This window comes from Musa acuminata, chromosome BXJ1-6 (genome assembly GCF_036884655.1).
Source record: "Musa acuminata AAA Group cultivar baxijiao chromosome BXJ1-6, Cavendish_Baxijiao_AAA, whole genome shotgun sequence".
NCBI lineage: Eukaryota > Viridiplantae > Streptophyta > Magnoliopsida > Zingiberales > Musaceae > Musa > Musa acuminata.
This window is the reverse complement of record NC_088332.1, coordinates 15,376,892-15,398,598: the sequence shown is the minus strand read 5'-3', so window position 1 is coordinate 15,398,598 and position 21,707 is coordinate 15,376,892. Positions and strand designations below refer to the sequence as shown.

General features: G+C 41.2%; 3 protein-coding genes across 3 annotated transcripts; 2 read left to right on the top strand and 1 right to left on the bottom strand.

Moving 5' to 3' along the window:
* The first annotated feature begins 234 nt into the window (after positions 1-234).
* On the top strand, positions 235-3,196 carry LOC103988158 (patellin-3). Its single transcript, XM_065187734.1, has 4 exons — positions 235-1,589; positions 2,094-2,218; positions 2,308-2,449; positions 2,575-3,196. Exons 1-4 carry the CDS (start codon positions 303-305, stop codon positions 2,833-2,835), a joined length of 1,815 nt encoding a protein of 604 aa, XP_065043806.1. The 5' UTR covers positions 235-302; the 3' UTR covers positions 2,836-3,196.
* A 6,605-nt stretch (positions 3,197-9,801) lies between these two features.
* Positions 9,802-14,672, bottom strand: LOC103988156 (UDP-galactose transporter 1). Its single transcript, XM_009406698.3, has 5 exons — positions 14,265-14,672; positions 12,573-12,822; positions 12,282-12,489; positions 10,258-10,489; positions 9,802-10,157 (listed from the first exon to the last, which is right to left on the bottom strand). Exons 1-5 carry the CDS (start codon positions 14,373-14,375, stop codon positions 9,933-9,935), a joined length of 1,026 nt encoding a protein of 341 aa, XP_009404973.2. The 5' UTR covers positions 14,376-14,672; the 3' UTR covers positions 9,802-9,932.
* Positions 14,673-19,210: 4,538 nt separating this feature from the next.
* On the top strand, positions 19,211-21,280 carry LOC103988155 (protein DETOXIFICATION 54). The gene is made up of 2 exons (XM_009406697.3): positions 19,211-20,198; positions 20,569-21,280. The coding sequence occupies exons 1-2, from the start codon at positions 19,260-19,262 to the stop codon at positions 21,115-21,117; spliced, it is 1,488 nt and encodes a 495-aa protein (XP_009404972.2). The 5' UTR covers positions 19,211-19,259; the 3' UTR covers positions 21,118-21,280.
* The last annotated feature ends 427 nt before the right edge of the window (positions 21,281-21,707 follow it).

Here is a 21,707-nt window from a genome sequence, read left to right as displayed (position 1 = left end):
ATTTATAAAAATAAGTATAGAAAATTTTTTTGGAAACAACTTAAAAAAACATGTTTATGGGGATAAATCATCATAATTTTTAAATTTTGAACTATTTCTTTGTTTAGAAAATTGAGAATTTTCTTAATATCTCTCCTCCATTTCTTTCCAATTTTTTTATTTATTTATCATGTAATAATATATTTGTTTTATTTATCTATATATGCATTCTCCTTCTCTCTCTTTCTCCGCATACCAGCTCCTCTTGCTCATAGCTCTCTCTCTCTCTCGCTCTCTCTCTCTCTCTCTCTCTCGCGGTGACCATGGCGGACGAAGCCCAAAGCAAGGCACACGATGCGGCACCCGCGGCGGAGGTCGTCGTCTCTGAGGCCCCGGCGGAGGAAAAGGTGGCGGTGACCGAGGCGCCGCCTGCGGTAACCGCTCCTGAGGCGGTGGTGGCGGAGGAGCCCGAGAAGCCTGCCGAGGAGGCGGCGCCGGAGGCTGGGGAGAAGAAGCCGAAGGCGGAGGAGGGGGCGGCGCCGGCTGAGACCACTGAGGCACCGTCTGTCTCCTTGAAGGAGGAGAGCACCGCCGTTCCTGACCCCGTCGACCCCGAGAAGAAGGCCCTCGATGATTTCAAGCAGCTCGTGCAAGCTGCCCTTGCGAACAACGAGTTTGCTCCTCCTCCACCTCCTCCGTCTCCACCTACGCCTCCGGCCAAAGAGGAGGAATCGGCTCCAGCCAAGGAGGAGGAATCCAAGCCTGAAGAGCCCGCTGCCCCTGCTACGGAGGAACCCAAGATTGAGACCGAAGAGCCTCCGAAGCCAGCGGAGACGGAGACACCCGCCCCGCCGGTGGCAGCTGAGGAGGAACCCGTCCCACCTGTAAAGGTGGAGCCTTTACCTCCCCCGCCACCACCAGTGGAGGAGAAGGTTGTTGCAGCCGATGAGGACGGCGCCAAGACAGTTGAAGCGATCGAGGAAACCGTCGTCGCCGTCACCGCCCCTCCTCCGGCTACCACCGAGGAGGTCACTCCGGCGGCTGAGGAGGCGACAAAGGAGCAGCCAGCCGAGACCCCTGCTCCGCCACCGGCGGAACCGCCGGAGGAGGTGTTCATCTGGGGCGTCCCGCTCGTCGGCGACGAGAAGTGCGACACCATCCTCCTCAAGTTCCTCCGCGCCAGGGACTTCAAGGTGAAGGACGCCATGGTGATGCTCAAGAACGCCGTCATCTGGAGGAAGCAGTTCGGCATCGAGGCCCTCCTCGAGGAGGACCTCGGCCTGCCGGAGCTGGAGAAGGCCGTGTTCATGCACGGCGTCGACAAGGAGGGCCACCCCGTGTGCTACAACGTCTACGGCGAGTTCCAAAACAAGGAGCTTTACGAGAAGGCCTTCGGCGACGAGGAGAAGAGGCAGAAGTTCCTGAAGTGGAGGATCCAATATCTGGAGAAGGGAATCAGGGAGCTCTTGGACTTCTCTCCCGGTGGCATCTCATCCATGGTTCAGGTGACCGACCTCAAGAACACGCCACGGCTCGGGAAGCATCGCCAGGCTACGAAGCAGGCCGTCACCCTGTTGCAGGACAACTACCCTGAATTCATCGCCAAGAAGGTACTTTTAGCATAGAATTCTAGTCCTCCTCTTCCTGTTTCAGTTCACCTTTATCTGCATGATGTGCAATTGGATCCGAGTTGTGTTAACCAAACTGCATCTCTGCGAGAGAGATCAAATTCTTCAATCAACTAATTCCTAATTACCAGAGCACAAAAATTATGTCGGCTTTGCTTGATATATAGGATGATCAGATAGTTGGATACATGTAAGTGAGAGTGTAAATTATATTCCAGCTATCTTTGCATCTCCTAAGGCGTTTGCTTATAGAATGGATGCAATTGTTCCTTATAAATGAAGGCTAAGGTGGTCAAATCGATTCTTTTGTCGAAACTCTCGAATAGATCTTAACTCTATCGATTGGATGAGAGTAATCCATCTGCATATGTAATTCATCCAAGCAAAGGTTTTTTCGTTAAAGTAATTTTATATGATATATGTGTTTATAATTGGATGAGACAGATCCATCTTCACATATAATTTGTAACATCCATGTTATTTTAGGTGTTCATCAACGTTCCGTGGTGGTATTTGGCTTTTAATCGGATGATAAGTCCCTTCTTCACCCAGAGGACCAAGAGCAAGTTTGTCTTCGCTGGGCCATCCAAGTCGGCAGAGACTCTATTCAAGTGTGTGAAGATCCCTTAAGTTTCTTTGCTGATACAATCCCTAGGCAATTTGACGACCTTTCTTACATGAGTTCTTGTTCTTGATTCAGGTACATAGCGCCTGAGCAAGTGCCGGTTGCAATTGGAGGCCTAAGCAAGGAGAATGATCCAGATTTCACTACTGCTGATGCTGTCACCGAGGTTACCATTAAGCCCTCATCAAAGCAATCCATAGAAATACCAGTTCCTGAGGTTGTGCCTCAATCACATTCACCTTATCTTGAATTCTTCTTTGTTTCATTAGTGATTAGAGGAATTATTCATGCTTTAAGCAGTTTGGTAATAGCTCTATTTGGATCATGATGCTGTCTTGACAGACAACCCTCCTGGTCTGGGAACTCCGCGTCTTGGGATGGGAGGTCAGTTACGGTGCTGAGTTTGTGCCAAGCGCAGAGGACGGGTACACGGTGATCGTGCAGAAGACAAGGAAGCTGATCGCTACTGATGAGCCTGTCATCAAGACCTCTTTCAAGATCGGTGAGCCCGGAAAAGTAGTTCTTAACATCGAGAACCCGACATCCAAGAAGAAGAAGCTCCTCTACCGATCCAAGGCTAAGAGCTCTGCCGAATCAACATAGGCGGCTGCCGTTCTTCCTCTCCATTTGTTCAAGTCAAAAGAAATAAAGCTAAAGATTAGGAAGCACTGGGTTTTCTTTGGATGATAAAATCTTTTCTTTTCTTTTCCTTTTTTTTGGGTGTGAAATTGGTTTGTTTGTTGGAGTCATTTGTTCACCTGTGTGAGTTGCTGCTGTAGTTTCTTAATACAGTTCATGTGTCATGATTCTAGAGTCAGAAAGGAGCTAAGAGGACTCATGCTGCTTGCTATCATTGTAAATGCTTCTTTGTACATTGGCTTCTTCTGTGCACTTTCTTGTCATATGGTTTGCATTGTTTGAAACTTTTCATACAAGAAGAATGTAGCTTATGTTCCTTTATCTACATCATACTGTTTGCTGGTTACTTTTGTGGCAGGGGAAATTAAGTTTTCCCGGTTTGCTTTCAGAGTCCTTCATTCTATGCTGCTGCAAATCTTATGTTCTCTGTACTAAATGGAATGAGGCAGTTCCATTGCGCAAACAGGAATGGCTGCCGGTGGGCATGTGAGTGGTGAAGAGCACAACCAAAGCAAGGTGGAGAATGCTATCTTTCACCTGATGATGGCATCATGTTAGTCAGCTCCTTGTTCAGAGGGGGGTGATTGGTTTGCCAAGCAAACAAGTCTGCCCCCAACATTATCATGCTTCTTCCTTCTTTCTCTCTCTTGGTTCTTTTCAGCACAGCACTGAAGAGCTTTCTCCAGGCCAGCCATGTGCATGCTGGCCACAGCTTTTATGGGTTACAGTGGATTCTGCAGTTGAATGTTCCTCTGCCTGCACACATCCCATTCTCCTCCATCCTCCCTTTACTCAGCTCCCATTTCTAAAGCATAACCAGCAACCTGAGTGCTTGATTGCACACACATACCTGCACTGTCGATGATGAGTTCTTCTTGTATTCTGTCGACCGAAATGGTCAATTGTAGGTACAACCAATTTAGGATTATTCAGCAGACCAAGTTTTCGGCGAGAGACAGGACATGGCACAACCTGTACCATCTCAGTCTTTGGTGGTATCTGGACCCACTTGCTCGGACAAGGTCACAGGAGGTGGGTGGCAGGGAGAGCTGAGCCTGTCATGACTCAAGTGGAACATGGAGGCGAAGAGGGAGGGGTGCCATTCTTTTATGACATTTGCAGACCACCTTGGTACCAAAGAGTCAACAGTCACAGCTAATGCATGGGGTCATCTGAAGGCCATGTTTCCCGGCTTCCCTTCCTCTCTTTACCATCATCCATGTGGCAGCAGCATGGTCTTCCTTCTTGCTCTTGTTTCTGCAGCGAGGCATTTGTGTGGTAAACGAGGCACCGGTTGACGCTCCCATTGGACATTATCATTGTTGTCGTCGTCCTCGGCAAACTCTGAACCGAGACAAATACCGGAATTGCTTTCAAGAGTGAGCCCATGATTTGACACCAAAGAATAAACAGAAAAAGGATAGGAAGAGCATGCTGATGACGGGAAGGAGTAGTAGGATTCTCTGATTCGAGCAGATTGTTGTTTGGGTTTATGATGTTAACCTCTTCTTTTATCGTCCATCGTTAGCATGATTCTTTTGAGGACAAGATTCAGATGGAAAGCCACTAGAAAATGAAATGCTTTTGCACACACTGTCCAACTTGCTTTTGCTGTTTTCTCATCATACCATCTTTGCAATTTGCCATCTGTCTCAAGATTTGTTTAATTCCAGGCTAATTTGTTTCAGAAAATTTCCAGTATTCCAAGTGACTTTTTAGTAAGACTTTGAATTGCTTGTGCTTTTTGGTGCTATCAGAGCAAATCATAGAGGCCATTTCTTCAAAAGATGGAAAAAGCAATCATGAGATAGGGTTGCCAACCAGCTCAAAGGCCAATATAAATTCTTGCAATTTGCCATCTTTGCAATTTGAACAACAACTTCTTTTCGATAAAGAAAAAATATATATATGTATATAATTTTGAAAAAAAAAGATTGTTGAATAAGATTTACGTATCGTACTTATCGACGACGACGAGAAGTAACCTTTTGAAAAATATGATGTATGAAGTTATGATTCAATTGTTGTGTATATTGTTGTGACTTTAATTATCCATACTAGAGTTCAAGTTAATTTCTAAAATGATGAAAAATGATGAAATGATCTCAATTAAGGTTTGTGAAGTACAATTCCAACCTGAAACAATAAGTTGGGTTTGCCCCCTCCCCACATCTTAGAGAAGCTTTCCTCATCCCCCAGAATCATTTGGTCCATGGTCCAAGCATGTGGATCTTCATGTGCTTTATATGATTGCTTCCTCTTCCTCTTCCTCTTCCTCTTCACCTTCTTCCATCTTCCATCCCTCTCTTTTGCTGTTGCAGTACTTAAATCAAAACTGGAGGACCAACTTGCTCATTTCACACCAAATTGGCAGCTGTTGTGTACTGAAGGGCAAAGAAATGGATGATGATACAAAATAAAAGAAAAGTCTGGACCAAACCACTTTGAAAGAGGCCTTTTTTTCCCATGTGCATAGGGAGTACATGTCTTTAGTTGAGTGGGGTTAAGGCCCCTCTCTCACCTCTCACTTCTCTGTAGTTGTGGAAAGGAACATATAGTGAAAGAGGATTCTGAGCTCTCTCTCTTGGATTGTGGACATAAGTCTGAAGGGAATCTTTCCATGGGAGTAGGATATCTGGGATTTTAGAGACATGGTGAGTGATGTTTGTGATAGATAGAGAGAGAGAGATGTGAAGGGACTTCACCTCTCTTACCTAAGAAGGAGAAGAGAGTCCATACCAGGACTCATTAGTGAATGCTTGAGTACTTGAATCTACTCATAGAAATTAAAGGATAATGCATCAAAAAGGGAACTGTTTCCTTCTATTTCATTGTTGTGGTGTGTTTGGTGAATCCTTCTGGACAAACAAAAGGTAGGGCAATGATACTTGGTTTCTAGCAATTGGATTTTTCTACATAGAGAGAGGGTGCTAAAGGTCCCAGATTCATGCCTAGGTGGGGCTGGGATGCTCAAGAGTTTCCTCTCTCCCTAGGTTCCATGTATCTAACTAAATTCAAATTCCAAATTTTATGGGTACAAATGCTTTAGAAATTTATAAACAAGCATTCTAAATTGACCTATGGACTTGTTACAATCCATGCCCTATATGATATGTTAGGATCCTAAAAGTGCATGAAACTTGGACAGAGTAGGACTAGGTCCTCAAAAGATAATAGGGTCATTGTAGCATTATTGGTTGGCAAAGATCTAACCAGATCAAAATTCTAATATTCAAAGCACATATACTAGGTGAAGGGCATTAGTTTTCTTCTATTTATGGGAAGCAGTACTGTATTGTATTCAAAGATGATTTTTTTTTCTCTCCTTAACATAAATTAAATTGTCATAAATAATGTATTATTTTATTTAAATTATTAACTTCCTTATTTATATAATATGAATAAGGAAATAATTAAAATTTAGTTCCTTGATCATATGGACATGTTAGAAATTTTATCAATCAATTAAATTGTTAATTGATTTATTTCCTAATTTTTTAAAAATAAATAATTTAAATTTTATATTTATATGTGAACCATAAGAAAATAAATAATGAGTGATGTAATTTTTAGAAAATAAATCATTAGCTTCCTTGTTTCTGTAGTATGGTTAAGGAAATAATTAAAATTGATTTCCTTAATTATATGGACAAGTTAAGAATGTTATTGATTTATTTCCTAATGAGTGATGTAATTTTTAGAAAGTCATAATTTAAATTTTATTTTTTTGTGTGAACTATAAAAAATAAATATCACGATTCTTTCTTTGTATATGAAAATAAAATAAATTTAAATTTTAAAATAAAATTTAAATTATTAATTTACCTTTAGATAAAAAGCTCATCTTTTGGGGGTTCTCCCCTCTCATTATTCACTGAGCCTAGTAGTGATAGGATCCTTTATTATTTTCTAATCAATTTTTATTTATATTTTAATTTTAAAATTTTATAAATAATAAATAATCATCATTGAAGGGTGATGTTGGAATAATTAGTTAATTAAATAGTAGTTTTAAGTTATTTAATTATACATATTTATGCTTCAAAAAATTATGTGTGAATTTTATAATTGAATTTATTTTAAATTTGAAATCATGAATCTAAATTAGTTAATTCATGAAAAAGAATGGAGTTGTGGTTAATTATTATTTTATAATATTTTAAAATACTTCTCAAAATGTTAAAATCTAATTTAATAATAAGGGTCAAATTATAGTTAGACTTGAATTAAGTTGATTAGTTAAACCAACTCATATGGTCAAGCACAACCTATCACATGTGCTCCGATATAACCTAGCTCATGTGATCAGGTATGATTCAACTCTTATGGTTAAGTATATCCCAACCCATGTTAGTTAAATACGATCTAACCCATGTGACCCACATGATTGAATCCATATTGCTAGATACAACTCAGCCCATGTGATTGGGCATGACCTAGCCCATGTGGCTAAGTATAGTACAATCGATATGGTTAGCATATCCCAGCCTATGTGGCTAGGCATGACCTAGCCCATATAGCCAAATATGACGCAATCTATGTGGCCAAGCACGGTCCAACTCATATGATCAAACATAACTAACTCATGCTATCACATGTCTTTTGGTTATGTTTATGCTTTGCACAATATGTAGAGGGCTTGTAGTAGGTTTGGTAGCCCCATTTTGGTTGACTTTTATGGTTGTTTTAACCCTATAAATGCAGGTTGTGTGCAGTTGTTGCATAGAGGTAAAGCTATCCAAAAATAGATCATCTAGGGTTTTCTAGCTTTGTAGAGTAATACAGAGTGTTAGTTAATATAGCACCCAAGAGTTACTTAGGTGATACATAGCTAGATGGACCTTTGGGGTAGTGTCTAGAGTTGGTTCGTCTTATTTCACAATAGTATCATGTGATCACTTATAGAGATTTTTTATTATAACGAACTATCTTAGACCTTTTGTCGTGTGTTCATTTAGAGTCTCCGAAATATATATTTATAATTTATATAGCCTATCAAATATTTGTTGAAATGTTTGCTTATGGGATCCCGAGTTAAATATTTCCTCTAACTCGTCTTTTTTTTTTGTAAGTCCTTAGAGGACTATAAAAGGTTTCGGGAAGACTGGTTGTTTATAAAAGGACATGCAAGGGTGCCATATGACTTTGGCAAAACTATCTAAGTCCGTGACAATGTGGTCAAACATGACCCAACTTATGTGGCTAGGCACAATCCAAATCATAAGCCAAGCACAACCCAATTCAATGATATGGCTCAGCCCAACTCACGAAACTAGGCTCGCCCAACTATGCAATTAGCGCTAAACACATCGTCACCGTTCTACCTAACCCGTTATACCTCGCTCAACTTACTACTTGGGATAGGCATGTACAATGCACATGACCTGTCCAAAGCTCATGTGGGTTAATTTCGTTTGGACTAGAACTATGCGACATAGTCCAATTTTCTTTTCGGTTTGAGCTTATTAGTTGACTAAATCAGATAGATTTGATCGGTTCAAGCCGGTTTAGGATGATTTCAGACTAACTTGATCGATTTAAACTCATTTGATTTAATTGAAACCAATCAAATCCAAATTATATTAGGTGATTCCAAACTAATTTTATAAGGATTTAAGGTTAATTATGTTATATTCTAATTGAATTAAGTTTAATTAAAATGAGTTGGACTATTCCAATTAGAGTTTTGAATAATCGAGGACTATCGAGTGATTGATGTTGCGTGTCTTTATGATTTGATGAATTTAAAAATTTTATTAAATATATTATTTGAAAATAATTAATAATTTTCTCTTTTTATAGATTAAATTGATGATATTAATATAATTATTACTATGTAATATATATATGACTACACTGAGTGATCCATAATGAAAGTGTACATGAGAAAGGAGCTACGGGTCCATTATACTACAGAACCACCAATGAACATAGTCTGATAAATCATATATCAAACAATAGTCTATCATAATATTTTATCATAATACTTCTTGGAAGCATGCATCAATGAATAGACGAACGTAAATGAATGATCATAGTTGACTATATATCCCTATCGAGAGCGGATAATGTGATTTTCTTCGAGGATCAAACGTTACGGTTAGATAGTTCCTCCATCTACTATTAAGAGGATCATATCCCCATTTGGGTTTGGTGGGTAAGGGATACAATTTCATCTATTATTTAGTTCCTCCATCTACTATTAAGAGGATCATATCCCCATTTGGGTTTGGTGGGTAAGGGATACAATTTCATCTATTATTTAGTTCTTCCATCTCCTGTTAAGAGGATCATATCCCCATTTGGGTTTGGTGAGTTCATATCCCCATTTGGGTTTGGTGAGTGAGGGATACAACTTCATCTATTATTATGAGTGTCAGATGAGTTTTCTCCATCCCATAAAAGATGTCTTTTTATTCGTTATTAAGAAAGGACACTATTAGGTACAACACGTTATTAAGAAAGAACTCTATATATATATATATATATATATATTAAAAATATTTTTATAATTTTTTAAAAATTCTACTAACATATGTGATTATGTTTTTATCTTATATTTATTTTTAAAATAAAAAAATCTTCATCATTTATGACGCTCTTCTTTTTTTCAATTAAAAAAATATTTAGTGTTATAAAATTAAAATTTTAAATTTAAAGATAAAAAATCTAAATAATAAATAATAAATTCATAATTTATTCGTTTTATAAATATGGGATGTGACTAGTGTTCTCATTTTAAAACAATACAACATCATCTAGAACTATGCATATCAAACTATGTTAAAGTCTTAACAATTAAAGTGCAGATTACCATCAATGACAAATGGAACTATAAATATAAATGCATAAAATAAAATAGAAAATAGTCCAATAAGCATAGAAATTACGTTATAGGTTCGAAAGCAGAAAGGCCAAATCGAGAGATCATTTAAAGAATACTGCCTCCTGTAACTCAAACCCGAAATAGTGAGATTTGTGAAAGTGTACAAGCACCCACATCTTAAACGTGTTCTTGGTAGTCAAAACTATCAGAAATACAGTCATCAATACATAAACCTCTAAATCTTATCCTGCTTATCGCTTACAAGGGGGAGAAGCTCCATTAGGCTTCGAGGGGTGCGAGGAGTCCGAGGTGTTCCAGGAACAACAGTCTGTTGAGAGAGTTTATGCCTGACATATCCATAGAAGGTGCAGCCCAACAGGGTCACTGCACATCCAAAAGCATTCATGACAGAGATTGGATTTCTGAAAATTAGCCATGAAACTAATACGGCAACAGCAACCTGTAACAAAACACTCTTCTTTTAGCATCAAACAGTAACAAGGATCTTTCTGAATGTTGCATAATCAACTTAATGAAATGCATTACAAAAGTTAACTCACTTTTAGATTGCCTGCAACATTGAAGGTAACCGCTGTAGTTGAATGTATGACGTAGAAGATTGAGAAGTTGAGACAGAAGGCTGAAACCCCAGAGCCAAAAATAATGAACATTGCCGAAGAAACAGATTCATGAGTGTAAAACCAGTTGAATACTCCAGCTCCTTCGAGGAGGATTGCCGGTACAGATAGTATCATAGTTGCAAAAGGTGCCATATAGTACACCGTGTTTATGCTACACATTGTAGGCACTACCAAATCAACATATAATTAACCAAGAAAAAAAGAATAATATTATTTATTTTAAAGAATAATCTCATGAATCTGCAAATAACCTGAAGATGACTTTTAAATGTTGCAGATCATTCAACTTGTAGAAGGCACATGCATTCAATGAATTCCATGAATTTATAGTATAAGCTTCGTTTCAGATCAGGCATACACTATGTTTGCATCCGGCGAAATTCACACGGTGCAATGTGTCTAGTCTCACATGAATATCTTACACCATTTAGCTTTCTGTTATTGCCATGTTAAAGCACACAAAATTAAACAGGTAAAATACTACAGAATGGATATAATCCTCTAGCTTTACCCTCTTTTTTGTTCAGGTTTTAGGCTGCTGACCTACAAAATCCACAAATCGATAATTCTCATGGAAATTAGGCAATTTAAAAGGAGGTATTTCTCACAAAATGGTCTGTGTTTCCTTTGGACCTCATTGTTCTAGTTCTTTTATAATAATTAAAAATGTGTCGAAGGCTTTACTACAAGTAGAAGTCAAGTCAACCGATATCAACACTTAACCAAAAAAGGCCGGATATCGATAAAAGTTGCATTTGCACTGACATTCTAGATCCAGAGGTTTACATTTTCTTAAAACTCAAATTTCCTAACAGTGTGCTCTAAACAACAGACACAATTGTACTCAAGTTAGAAATGGTTACAAACAAGAAGCTTAAGACACAATACCCAATAGGGAGAGTGATGTATGTGCCAAAGACTACCAGGATGGAAGTAATCATGACATGGTAAATTACTCAAAAAAAGTTTTACGAGTCAAAATAACTAAAAAAATTGCAACATGAATAATTATATGCACGGGCTGGTAACAATAAAATTGCAACTTAAGACACCAATTAAGCAATACATATTAATTCAAATCTAGAGTATTCCAATTTCCACACTTTTTTCTTAGAAGTTACAAAGAGCAAAGGCTTAAAATGATCCATGAAAATGATGTTTTAGCTAAAACATGTTATGCTCGAAATACACAAAAAAAGGTCCACAAACCATAAGCTTTACTAGCAAACTATAAAGTATGTGGTTGAAGATTCCATAAATTATGGCATCTGCAATGATGTGAGAATCACAAAATAATTTACCTTGCATATGGCATTGAGTGAATTTATCATTCTTCTCTTCAAGAAATGAATATGAATGCATAGGTTGTATACCTAAAGAACGCTAGACAGTTCTTAGACGGTGACGCAGTCTCAGTATAAATGATTGAAGATAAAGTTTGAAGTTTAAGAAACATGACAGTGTAAATTCATTTTGTTCTACGCAATTGAACATGCAAAAGTAACACATGTAAACTTTCAACAAATTGAAAACAAAGGAAAGGAAAATATTGACAAAATTTGACAACTTCAATCAAACTCCAACAAATTCACATGTAGAAAGAAACATCAAGTAACTTCTAGACTACTAAAAACAACATTAACGGAAATGATAAAGTTTAATATAGGCTCCATTCCAAACTTGTAATCACGTGAAAGTCATGCAAATATTATCCTGTACAACAGGAACATGATGTTCTTATCTTTGTGTCAACAACTTTTCATGGACACATTTGGAAGTAAACTCACATCAACACTGGAGAAGTCTTATCTTTGGTAGCACCAAAAAGTAAGTTGACTGAATTCAATGAAGTTGACAGGTGCCAATCAGCAATGAGGAAAAGAAAGTTTAAGAAAAATTTCATTGGAAAAATGTTGGGCACATTAAAACATAAAGTTAGGTACCTGTCAAATTTATATCCATGAAGCAGTGACTCTGCTAAAATTGTCTTTGTTGACGTAGCGAGACAACCAAATAATGCAGCACAGAATCCAGATATATCAAAACTAAGTTCGGATAAAGAGGTTAAAAGTATACCCCCAACGATGGGCACCAATGAAGCCCATATACGCCACTCAAAAACTTTTCTCCATACCAACCACTGCAGAATGACTGACAAGGATGTACAAATAAGAATAAAATGATACAAATGCATGAATAGCAAAAAAACATGACATACAACACTATAAACCAACCTGTTGTTGCAGGAGTGAAGGATTTTATTGTCTGCATGAATGAGACTGGAATATACCTCAAGCTTACATTCCCCAATACAATATTAATGCAAAAGACAAATGACATGGGAAATATTCTCCGCCAGCGATCTTCAGGATCAACCTCAATTAATGGTTTGAGCTTAAGCAACTTGATAACAATATATGCTCCAACAGCAGAGCATATGAAATGGATACATGATACTGTCAGAGGAAACTTGAAGTCCAGATTCTGTATACACAAGTCGTTCTTTTAGCCAACAACTCAAAATGAAACAAAAGTTCAGATAATTGCATGGATGACTAAAAGAAAAACATTTTATCTTTAATCAATTATTTTTGGTGATGGCTAAATAAGAATAATTGCGACAAAATAGCTTATATGAAGAAAAAGTTAGTTCAAGAGTAACATACATGAAACTTAATTAATTCCATTGCTTTCCAATTCTTACATTTAACTTAAATTCTGCTCAATATTGTACCGTCAAAGTTAATTCACAATTTGTCTTTATTCTCATTGTGATCCAAAAAGTGTGGTTATCCATTTCCATCATTGTACAAAATTATACTGCTGATAACTTAAATATCATGTAAAACAAGAAAATGAATTAGCATTTCCATCTATCGTGAGTCACTAAATGGTCAAACTGCGCTGAGATAAATAACTGACTTCCTACTGTTTATAAAACTTCAACAGCAACCTTTCCACCATCCTCTACTATTATAATGTATGTGGCCTGCATGACTTGAGGGGGACATCATCTTGATACTGAATCACAGTGCACAGAGAGGAACATCATCTTGAAAATAGATCATAGTGATCCATTTTATGCACAAAGATCTCTGCAATGTATCTATCCATGCGCAAAGCACATGCTGATTTTTATTTGTCAATATGAAGAACAGCCTTGATCTATTGATCAGTTTGTGTAAGAAAAGAAGAAACAAATTATGATGAAGCATGCCAGCCACCAGCAACTGATAATCTCAGTCATGTTGTTGCTGAAACCTGCATTTGTTCCCCATGCAGATCTTTTGTTCAGAAATGTTGGTAATTCATCGAAAATCAAACCAGCTTTATCTTAATGCCATAGCACCATAACCTTAAAAACAAGATGTGCGGTACATTGTGCCAGAGGAGCATACAAGTGAAAGATTGGAGATCTAAGAGCTAAAGAAACGTACAGCTACTGACACTATAAATCTAATAAAGAATAGCATAAAAAACTAATTAAACCGCAACTTCCAGGGATCAACTCCAGGAAAGAACCTAACCCTAATATCTTCACGAGCCTATATTTCCTCTAACGACCTTCCAGAATCGAAATATGGGAAATATGGTAGGAAGAATCAGATCTAGTGCACGTCCTCATTCCTACCACATAACAATATCATTAAACCCATATAGGAAGGTGAAAAGTACCTCCAACCCAACGGTTCTCTGAAAAGACACCAACTTTATCACATAAGATTGCGAGAAACTTACATATATGAATCACAGACAAAGAATAATAAAGATTCTAATACAAATAAAGAAAAAACCTAAACCTTTCCTAAGATCTCGCCAAGGGGAAGAACATTAGGACGGAAATCGGTAAATCCACCAACAAGCCAGAACAATCTCCACCTAATTGACTAAAAACAGAGGGCAAAAGGAACGGATCGGAGCCAGACCTGAAAGATCCACTTGTTCATGATGATGACCGTGACATTGAACGCCCACCACTGGAGGATGGAGAGCACGGCGCGAAGCATCCCCCAATTCGACGTCTTGCTGTCCTCCATCCGTCCCACTTCAGATCAGAAAGCCCTCGGCTGCGCGCCCTCCGCCGCCCCCGCCGCCGCGCAGCCGCAGAAACGGGTGAATCCGAAGAAATTAAGGACGGCGACGGGGCCTGGAAGCTGCGAATTAAACCCCCCCCCCCCCGCCCGTATCCTCGACCTTCGCCCCCTCCAAATCCGAAACGGAAGATGGAAAGGAGACTTCTTTAGAAGGGGGGTTGATAGACACTATAACGAGTTCTATTGCTGCTCCTTTGGTCGCTTCTGCCCAGAGGATGGCAACGGGTCAACCAGCGCTCGCTCGGTCACTCAAAAATATTTTGTACTATTAGTATACAATATATATACGTATAATTTGGTTATAATTATATAACCCGGTCACATAAATATATACTTATAATTCAAGATAATTCTTTTAAAAAAATAACTTTTCACTTTCAATTTTTTATTTTTTAAATGAGATTTATTTGATTTTCGTCCTATCTGGTACATGTGGTTGTCTTTGCCTCATCGTGAGACCTGATTATTATCGAACTGTATCGAGATAAGGGACAAGGCTAAAGATAGGGAAGTGACCAGGGTTGCCTCCGTCACAACACGAGACTCTACTATATTTTGTCACACCTCTTTTTAAGCTATCTTCGTACGTTACGTTGTTGATCTCAATAAAATGAAATGAGACAATTATGATGGAGCTTCCCTTCCTTCCTCCCCTATATGGTCCCCCATGTCTTACTCTTAAGCTACTTTGCTCCTATAATCAAGTCGTGACAAGAGGCTAAATTGACAAGGTGGAAAGGGTACACTTCTTTAGCATTATGACTTTAGAATCCAAGAGGTGAAGGAGGTTGAGGATCTCCGAGGTAAAGTGAATATAGAAACAACAATAATAATACAGATTATGATAGAGAGAAAATGTGAAAGCCTCGTAATAGAGTTTTAATGGTGTCTGAACAATAATGGTGGATGAGGACGAGGGTAGAGGTAGTGGATAATAACACAATAGTAACTAACAAGATATGGGAGTGAATGATCTCATCATTTTAAAAAATAAGAGGCATTGTATAAAAATAAATTAGATGAAAAACACTTTGTAGCAATTTTTTAAGAATTTATCTTATAATTTATATATGCATAATTATATTTTATATTATTAACATATATTCATTGATTGTATTATAACCTATCCGATCCAATTTGATGAAAGCCTTTTTTTTTTTTTCCCTTCTTCTTCCACTGTGCTAGAGAGAGGAAGTGATTGAGCCAAAAAAGCTCACAGTATATTGTTTTCCTTTTATTGTAATAATTTAATGAAGTTTTAAGAAAAATGTTCATTGTATCCATTTTCATTTTATTTCCTAATCGAAGAAATAATTGATTCATCCTTTCGTTGAAAAAATGTTAATTTTGTAGAAAAATATAAGTTTCTTTAGTGCAAGTCATGTATTTATTTAAGAAATGTATAGAAAACATTGACACGATATTATTGTCATCATCATCATCCTCATCATCATCTACATTCATTATTCAAACATTAATTTAACTATTTAGCCAAAATGATATCTCATGAGAAATAAAAAATAATTATTATTCTTTCCAAAGAAACATATATATATATATATATATATATATATATATATATATATATATATATATATATAGAGAGAGAGAGAGAGAGAGAGAGAGAGAGAGAGAATTGTAAATGAAAAATACTTTATTGGATAGAATTTTTATTAATTTCCAAACAAATATGTGGAATGTGCTTCTTGATTAGAACAATAGCGGAATAAGCAGTAAAGAAAAAAAAAGATGAATCCAATGCATAATGCTTTTTTTATTTCACCGAAACAAAAAGATATATTACTCGATCAAACGAGAACAAAAATCACCCCTCGAGAAGGCCAATCCCCTCTCCAATGGTTAGCTATGCTCCATAAACAGGGTTACTTAATCTAACCTTTATAAACACAAATAGAGAGGTGCATTATTACATAATAGATCGTGTGAATAATAGGAACAAGAGGTGGAGGATTAGACCAATTCTTAAACTCAATACTCGGGATTCCTTTGCTCCTCCATTCTTTTGAGAGCAGTGATATGATGCTTTGATGGGCTCAACACATGGTGTGCTAATCCCTTGCACATGCCGTCTCAGACCTGGTAATGTTCCCCACCACAGTACATTCTCCTCGGGAAGAGTAATACAAGGTTGAGAATAATTTAGATCAAATGTTGCTGTGTGGTTATTGTTTTGAGTGTTATGCCATGCATGATATGATTTTGACCAGTCGTCCTGTGATTTTGACTAATCTTTGACGTTGGATTAGCGGAGAGGGTGTCGGTGTTCATGGCTCGAACCTTTCATGACATGTGAGAGCTACTGAGAGCGACAGGGAATAAGAACAAGAGCTTCCCATCAGTGATGTCTATGTTTCTTTCTTTTCCTATTTTGTTTGTGTTTTGATGCAGGAGTAGATACCTCAATTATGTGATCGACACATAAATATCACATGATTAATATTTTAGCGACACGTGAGCAACACCTCTGCATGAGGTTGTACTACCATAAACACTGTTAAGTTCAGAAGAGGAGCACCATCTTCTTCATAATCGATCTCTAATGCAAAAATAATAATATCCAAAACCCATTATATATATATATATATATTCTTTCTTGCTTTCATAAGAAGGAAAACTAATCACCAACTCGGCACCTTGTGGTGTTTATGTGTGGGTATGCTTGTCTTCACCTGAGACTGAGTTCTTGTTAAAGGCACAGTCCATCGATCATCATCTCATCAAGAGGACTCAGCGAAACAACCTCCGGTTCTAAGTATCATCTTACGATCACAAGCATCGTTGCCATGATTCGTTTCATGTATCTGAAGCAGTCCTCCTAAGTTAATCAACCGATCTCCATATCATCTTCCCAAAAAACAAGTTCCTTTTGTCTCTACCAAGTCTCTCTCGTCTTCAGCACAGCCGGTAATGAAACCCTAAAGATAAAGAAATTATCATGTAAGCACAGTTCTGTGTTGCCATTACAGACCTGAAACACTCGGACTTACTGAGGAGAGGTCATTCACTTTGCCCATGATCTCCTGCATCTGTTAATGGAGAGGAACTTTTGTTTTGCCGAACGAGCTGAAGCAATAGTTACAATGAAACAGTTGAGATTTTATGACTTGTTGTTTGTTTAACGAGAAACATCTTGTTGAGGATGGTGAAGAACATGGATCAATAATGATGCTAGTCAAGAAAAACGTGCCTAAACAATTGAAAGCAGTGACTCATAGATAATATAGTTAAATGAGAAATGAACCACATTCAACCTTGTCAAATAATAGTGCCTTCAGTACATGTAAATAGAAAAGATTATCCTTCGGCATCCCCACAAGACCACTGTAGAAGAAGGCTGTACTCCTGTCCATGCCCACTATCTTCAACTAGGCTGAGGGAGTCCTACAAACACCAAGGGCTGGACTCTCGCAATATTGGTCTCAAAGAATATGTTGGGTGAGGGGCATGTGGTGAAAGGGAGAGTGTGCGGCACATAACTCCTTCGATATTGTCTAATAATTAGAACCATAAGCTTTTGCTTTACCAACTTTTTTCCTTCCTCAAAAGAATCTAAGTGCGGAGATAAAAATTGGAAGAATAATGGTAATGTAAATTTCGATCTTCAACCTGATGTGTCGATATTGATTCTGTCTAACCTCGAAACTATTTGCTGAGTCTCAAAAAAACAAAAAACTCTCCTTGTATAGTCAGTCATCTCTGTGGAGACACTGTAGTGATCGATGCATTATTATGCAAGTGAGGAAGCATTGACCTGATTGACGACCACATAGGCTTTCTCAAATATGGTACCGAAGACACAAAGTTAGGACTGCTAAAAATGAACTAAACTAAGTGTGGAACTTATCGCACCTACAACTCCGACAGCTCATCCAAGAGGGTACACTCTTGTCACCACCCCATAAAGACGAGTCATGGTAGTGAACACTTATCCGGTTAAACCTCCTGTTTGCAGACTGGTCCAACCTATAACCCCTAGCTCGCAGTCATAAACCCCAAGCCATGCGCAGGCCTAAGTCCTGGACCACCCTTCTTCTTATGTTAAACAGCGATGAATCATAGATAAAATGATATACATATGCATTTATATACGCTGTGCTTAGTCCCTCTAACCTTGGGTTGATTAAGTAGGATTGAGATAAAATCTCATGTGCCTCTCCATCCACCTCACATGCAAACACGTCGCCAGCGTCAGAAGGAGACGTATCGAGGGTGTATGAATGATGGCCTCTATTCGCGGCTATGGCAGCTACGTAATCCAAGAGTGGGTCGTTGCCGAAGCATACAGGACTACTCACATCGCCGGCCTTTTTTCGGCGTGCTCGTCCAAACTCGCAGCCGGTGCGATCCAAGGCTGACGTGGCGGGATCCTAATCGGCCTTTGCTTGTGGAGCCCTGATGACATGTACAATATTCAGGCTTCGAGTGATTACCCAGCCATCTCTGTTGAGTTGTGCACGAGCGATCTGATAGATGCACCTTACTTCTGACACGCGTCACCTCGCAGTTGGACCAAACATCGTTTTGTCCGTGTGCGCCAACGCCCTCCCCCTCTCTCGCGCTCGTGCGGAACAACGCGAGCCTTAACCCGCGCCGCCTGATGCTACTGTTATTACCACGCGCGCCGCACGTGTCGCCCGTAGAGGGGGTCGATTGTGGTCGCGTCACCCTGGTCGCGTTTCGGAACCCGGTGAAGCTCACCGTTTTGCGCTCCATTTAAGGTCGCGAGGCCTACGCGTCCTTTCGAAGCGACGGGCGGACGGAGATCGAAATTCCCCTGCGATTGATCTCTGTCGCCGGGAGTCTGTGATGGCGGAGGGGAGGGATCGGGAAGAGGCGGTGGAGGGCGGACGCGGAGGAGGGATGGGCAGGCTGGTGACGGCGGAGTTACGGGAGTTGTGGACAATGGCGGCGCCGATCACCGCGTTGAACTGCCTGGTGTACCTACGGGCGATGGTGTCGGTGGTGTGTCTGGGGCGACTCGGCCCGCTGGAGCTCGCCGGCGGCGCGCTATCTATCGGGTTCACTAACATCACCGGCTACTCCGTGCTGTTCGGCCTCGCCTCCGGCCTCGAGCCGCTCTGCTCCCAGGCCTACGGCTCCCGCAACTGGGAACTCATCTCCCTTTCGCTCCAGCGCACCATCTTGCTGCTGCTGCTCGCCGCCGTCCCCATCGCTGTCCTGTGGGTCAACCTCGGCCCCATCCTCGTCGCCCTGGGGCAGGACCCGGCCATCACGGCCGCCGCCGCCACCTACTGCCTTCACTCCCTCCCGGACCTCCTCACCAACGCCCTCCTCCAGCCCCTCCGCGTCTTCCTCCGCTCCCAGGGCATCGCCCGCCCCATGGCCGCCTGCTCCGCCGCCGCCGTCCTCCTCCACATCCCTCTCAACTTCCTCCTCGTCTTCGTCCTCCGCCTCGGCGTTCCCGGCGTGGCTCTCGCCGCCGTCGTCACCAACCTCAACATGGCCCTCTTCCTGCTCGGCTACCTCCGCGTGTCGCGCGCCTGCGAACTCTCCTGGCGGGGATGGTCCAGGGCGTCCCTCCGCGGGCTCTCCCCGGTGCTCCGCCTGGCGCTCCCCAGCTGCATCGGCGTCTGTCTCGAGTGGTGGTGGTACGAGATCATGACCGTACTAGCCGGCTACCTCCCCGACCCGACCTCCGCCGTCGCCGCCACGGCCGTCCTCATCCAGACCACCAGCCTCATGTACACCGTCCCCATGGCTCTCGCCGCCTGCGTCTCCACAAGGGTAACCTACTCCCCTCCTTTCCGCTCTTCCATCTCGTTTCTATTTACCTCGTCGTTCGTGCACCGTCTTTGGATGGATTCTCTTTAGGGGTGTTCCGCCGGAGCACCGGACCCGCAGGGTTCTTTTGGGGGTCTGCCGTTTTCTATATCTGGCAAGATTTTGTTGGGGTTTTCGAATTCCCGTAAAGGTGAGAATTATGTTGTCTCTACGAATCAGAACTCGCCACGTAGGATGTTCGCCTTTGTTGTTCTTCGCCTTCAGTCTCTGACACTGTTCCATTGGTCGCTTTTATCGCTCATATACTGAAACGGGAGTGGTCGTCGTGGATTCGTCATCTTGTGTTTGTTGCGTGCTCTGATGGCTCACGCAGGTGGGCAGTGAGCTCGGCGCCGGGAGGCCGAAGCGGGCAAAGATGGCGGCGCTGGTGGCGCTCGGCTGCGCAGTCGTGATCGGCGTCATCCACGTCGCGTGGACCACGCTCTTCCGGGAGCAGTGGGCGAGGCTGTTTACGGTGGACGCGTCGGTGCTGCGGCTGGCGGCGGCCGCGCTTCCGCTCGTGGGACTGTGCGAGCTCGGCAACTGCCCCCAGACCACCGGGTGCGGCGTGCTGCGCGGGACGGCGCGACCGGCCACCGGGGCGCGGATCAACCTCCTCTCCTTCTACCTGGTGGGCGCCCCGGTGGCGGTCGGGCTGGCGTTCCAGCTCCGCATCGGCTTCGGCGGGCTCTGGTACGGCCTCCTGACGGCGCAGGTGGTGTGCGTCGTCCTGGTGCTGGCCGTGGTGCTTCTGCGCACCGACTGGGAGGTGGAGGCACTGCGGGCCAAGAAGCTGACCAACTTGGAAGTGACAGTGATGTCCGAGGACGCCAAGGCACTGATAATTTGCGACAGTGACGACGAAGCTGTTCGAAGCATATAGTGGGGAGGGAGGTGAACAGTGTGATCTGTAGCTTTTAGGAAGTTGCGGTTTGTAGTTAGCAGGGGATGGGGAAGGGAGTCATATAAAGAAGCTTTTAGGTGGCGACGATGACTACTTGCTTTCTGCTGTGGGTCTAAACGAATCTGATCTCTCTCTCTCTCTCACTGTCTCTGCTCAAAATCGTCTCCAGGTTTAGAATCAAATGATGCCCTCACAGAGAGCACAGATATTTCTCTACTGTAGAAAAGGTGCAACACAACTCGCACACAGTGCTTTGCACACAGTGTCTTCGTCCTGTGGGTTTGAAAGGGAGCATGGAGACAATCAAGTACACTCTCGACCTACTCCATGCGCATTATTCCTAGGCCTTCTGCCGTGGGACTGGGGGGTCTCACATTTGGAGCCACCTTTTGCCCTCCTCCCCCTGCCGTTCCTGCACAGTATAAAAGTAGTATGACCCTGCAGTAATGCACGCAGAATGACCATGTCATTTACCACATCCCCAATCATGCAGCTTTAGATCTGTGTCTCTAACATGTGTGTCCGTGTCCTCTTTGGTGATGCACAAGGGATGATGAGGATTGTGGAGA

Coding starts and splice junctions, on each gene's coding strand:
- LOC103988158 (XM_065187734.1), top strand. CDS start 303: ATGGCGGACGAAGCCCAAAGCAAGGCACACGATGCGGCACCCGCGGCG. Junction 1,590..2,093: donor CTGAATTCATCGCCAAGAAG/GTACTTTTAGCA, acceptor ATGTTATTTTAG/GTGTTCATCAACGTTCCGTG. Junction 2,219..2,307: donor TCGGCAGAGACTCTATTCAA/GTGTGTGAAGAT, acceptor TTCTTGATTCAG/GTACATAGCGCCTGAGCAAG.
- LOC103988156 (XM_009406698.3), bottom strand. CDS start 14,375: ATGGAGGACAGCAAGACGTCGAATTGGGGGATGCTTCGCGCCGTGCTC. Junction 12,490..12,572: donor CTTCACTCCTGCAACAACAG/GTTGGTTTATAG, acceptor CATCCTTGTCAG/TCATTCTGCAGTGGTTGGTA. Junction 10,490..12,281: donor CATGGATATAAATTTGACAG/GTACCTAACTTT, acceptor TACAATGTGTAG/CATAAACACGGTGTACTATA.
- LOC103988155 (XM_009406697.3), top strand. CDS start 19,260: ATGGCGGAGGGGAGGGATCGGGAAGAGGCGGTGGAGGGCGGACGCGGA. Junction 20,199..20,568: donor CCGCCTGCGTCTCCACAAGG/GTAACCTACTCC, acceptor TGGCTCACGCAG/GTGGGCAGTGAGCTCGGCGC.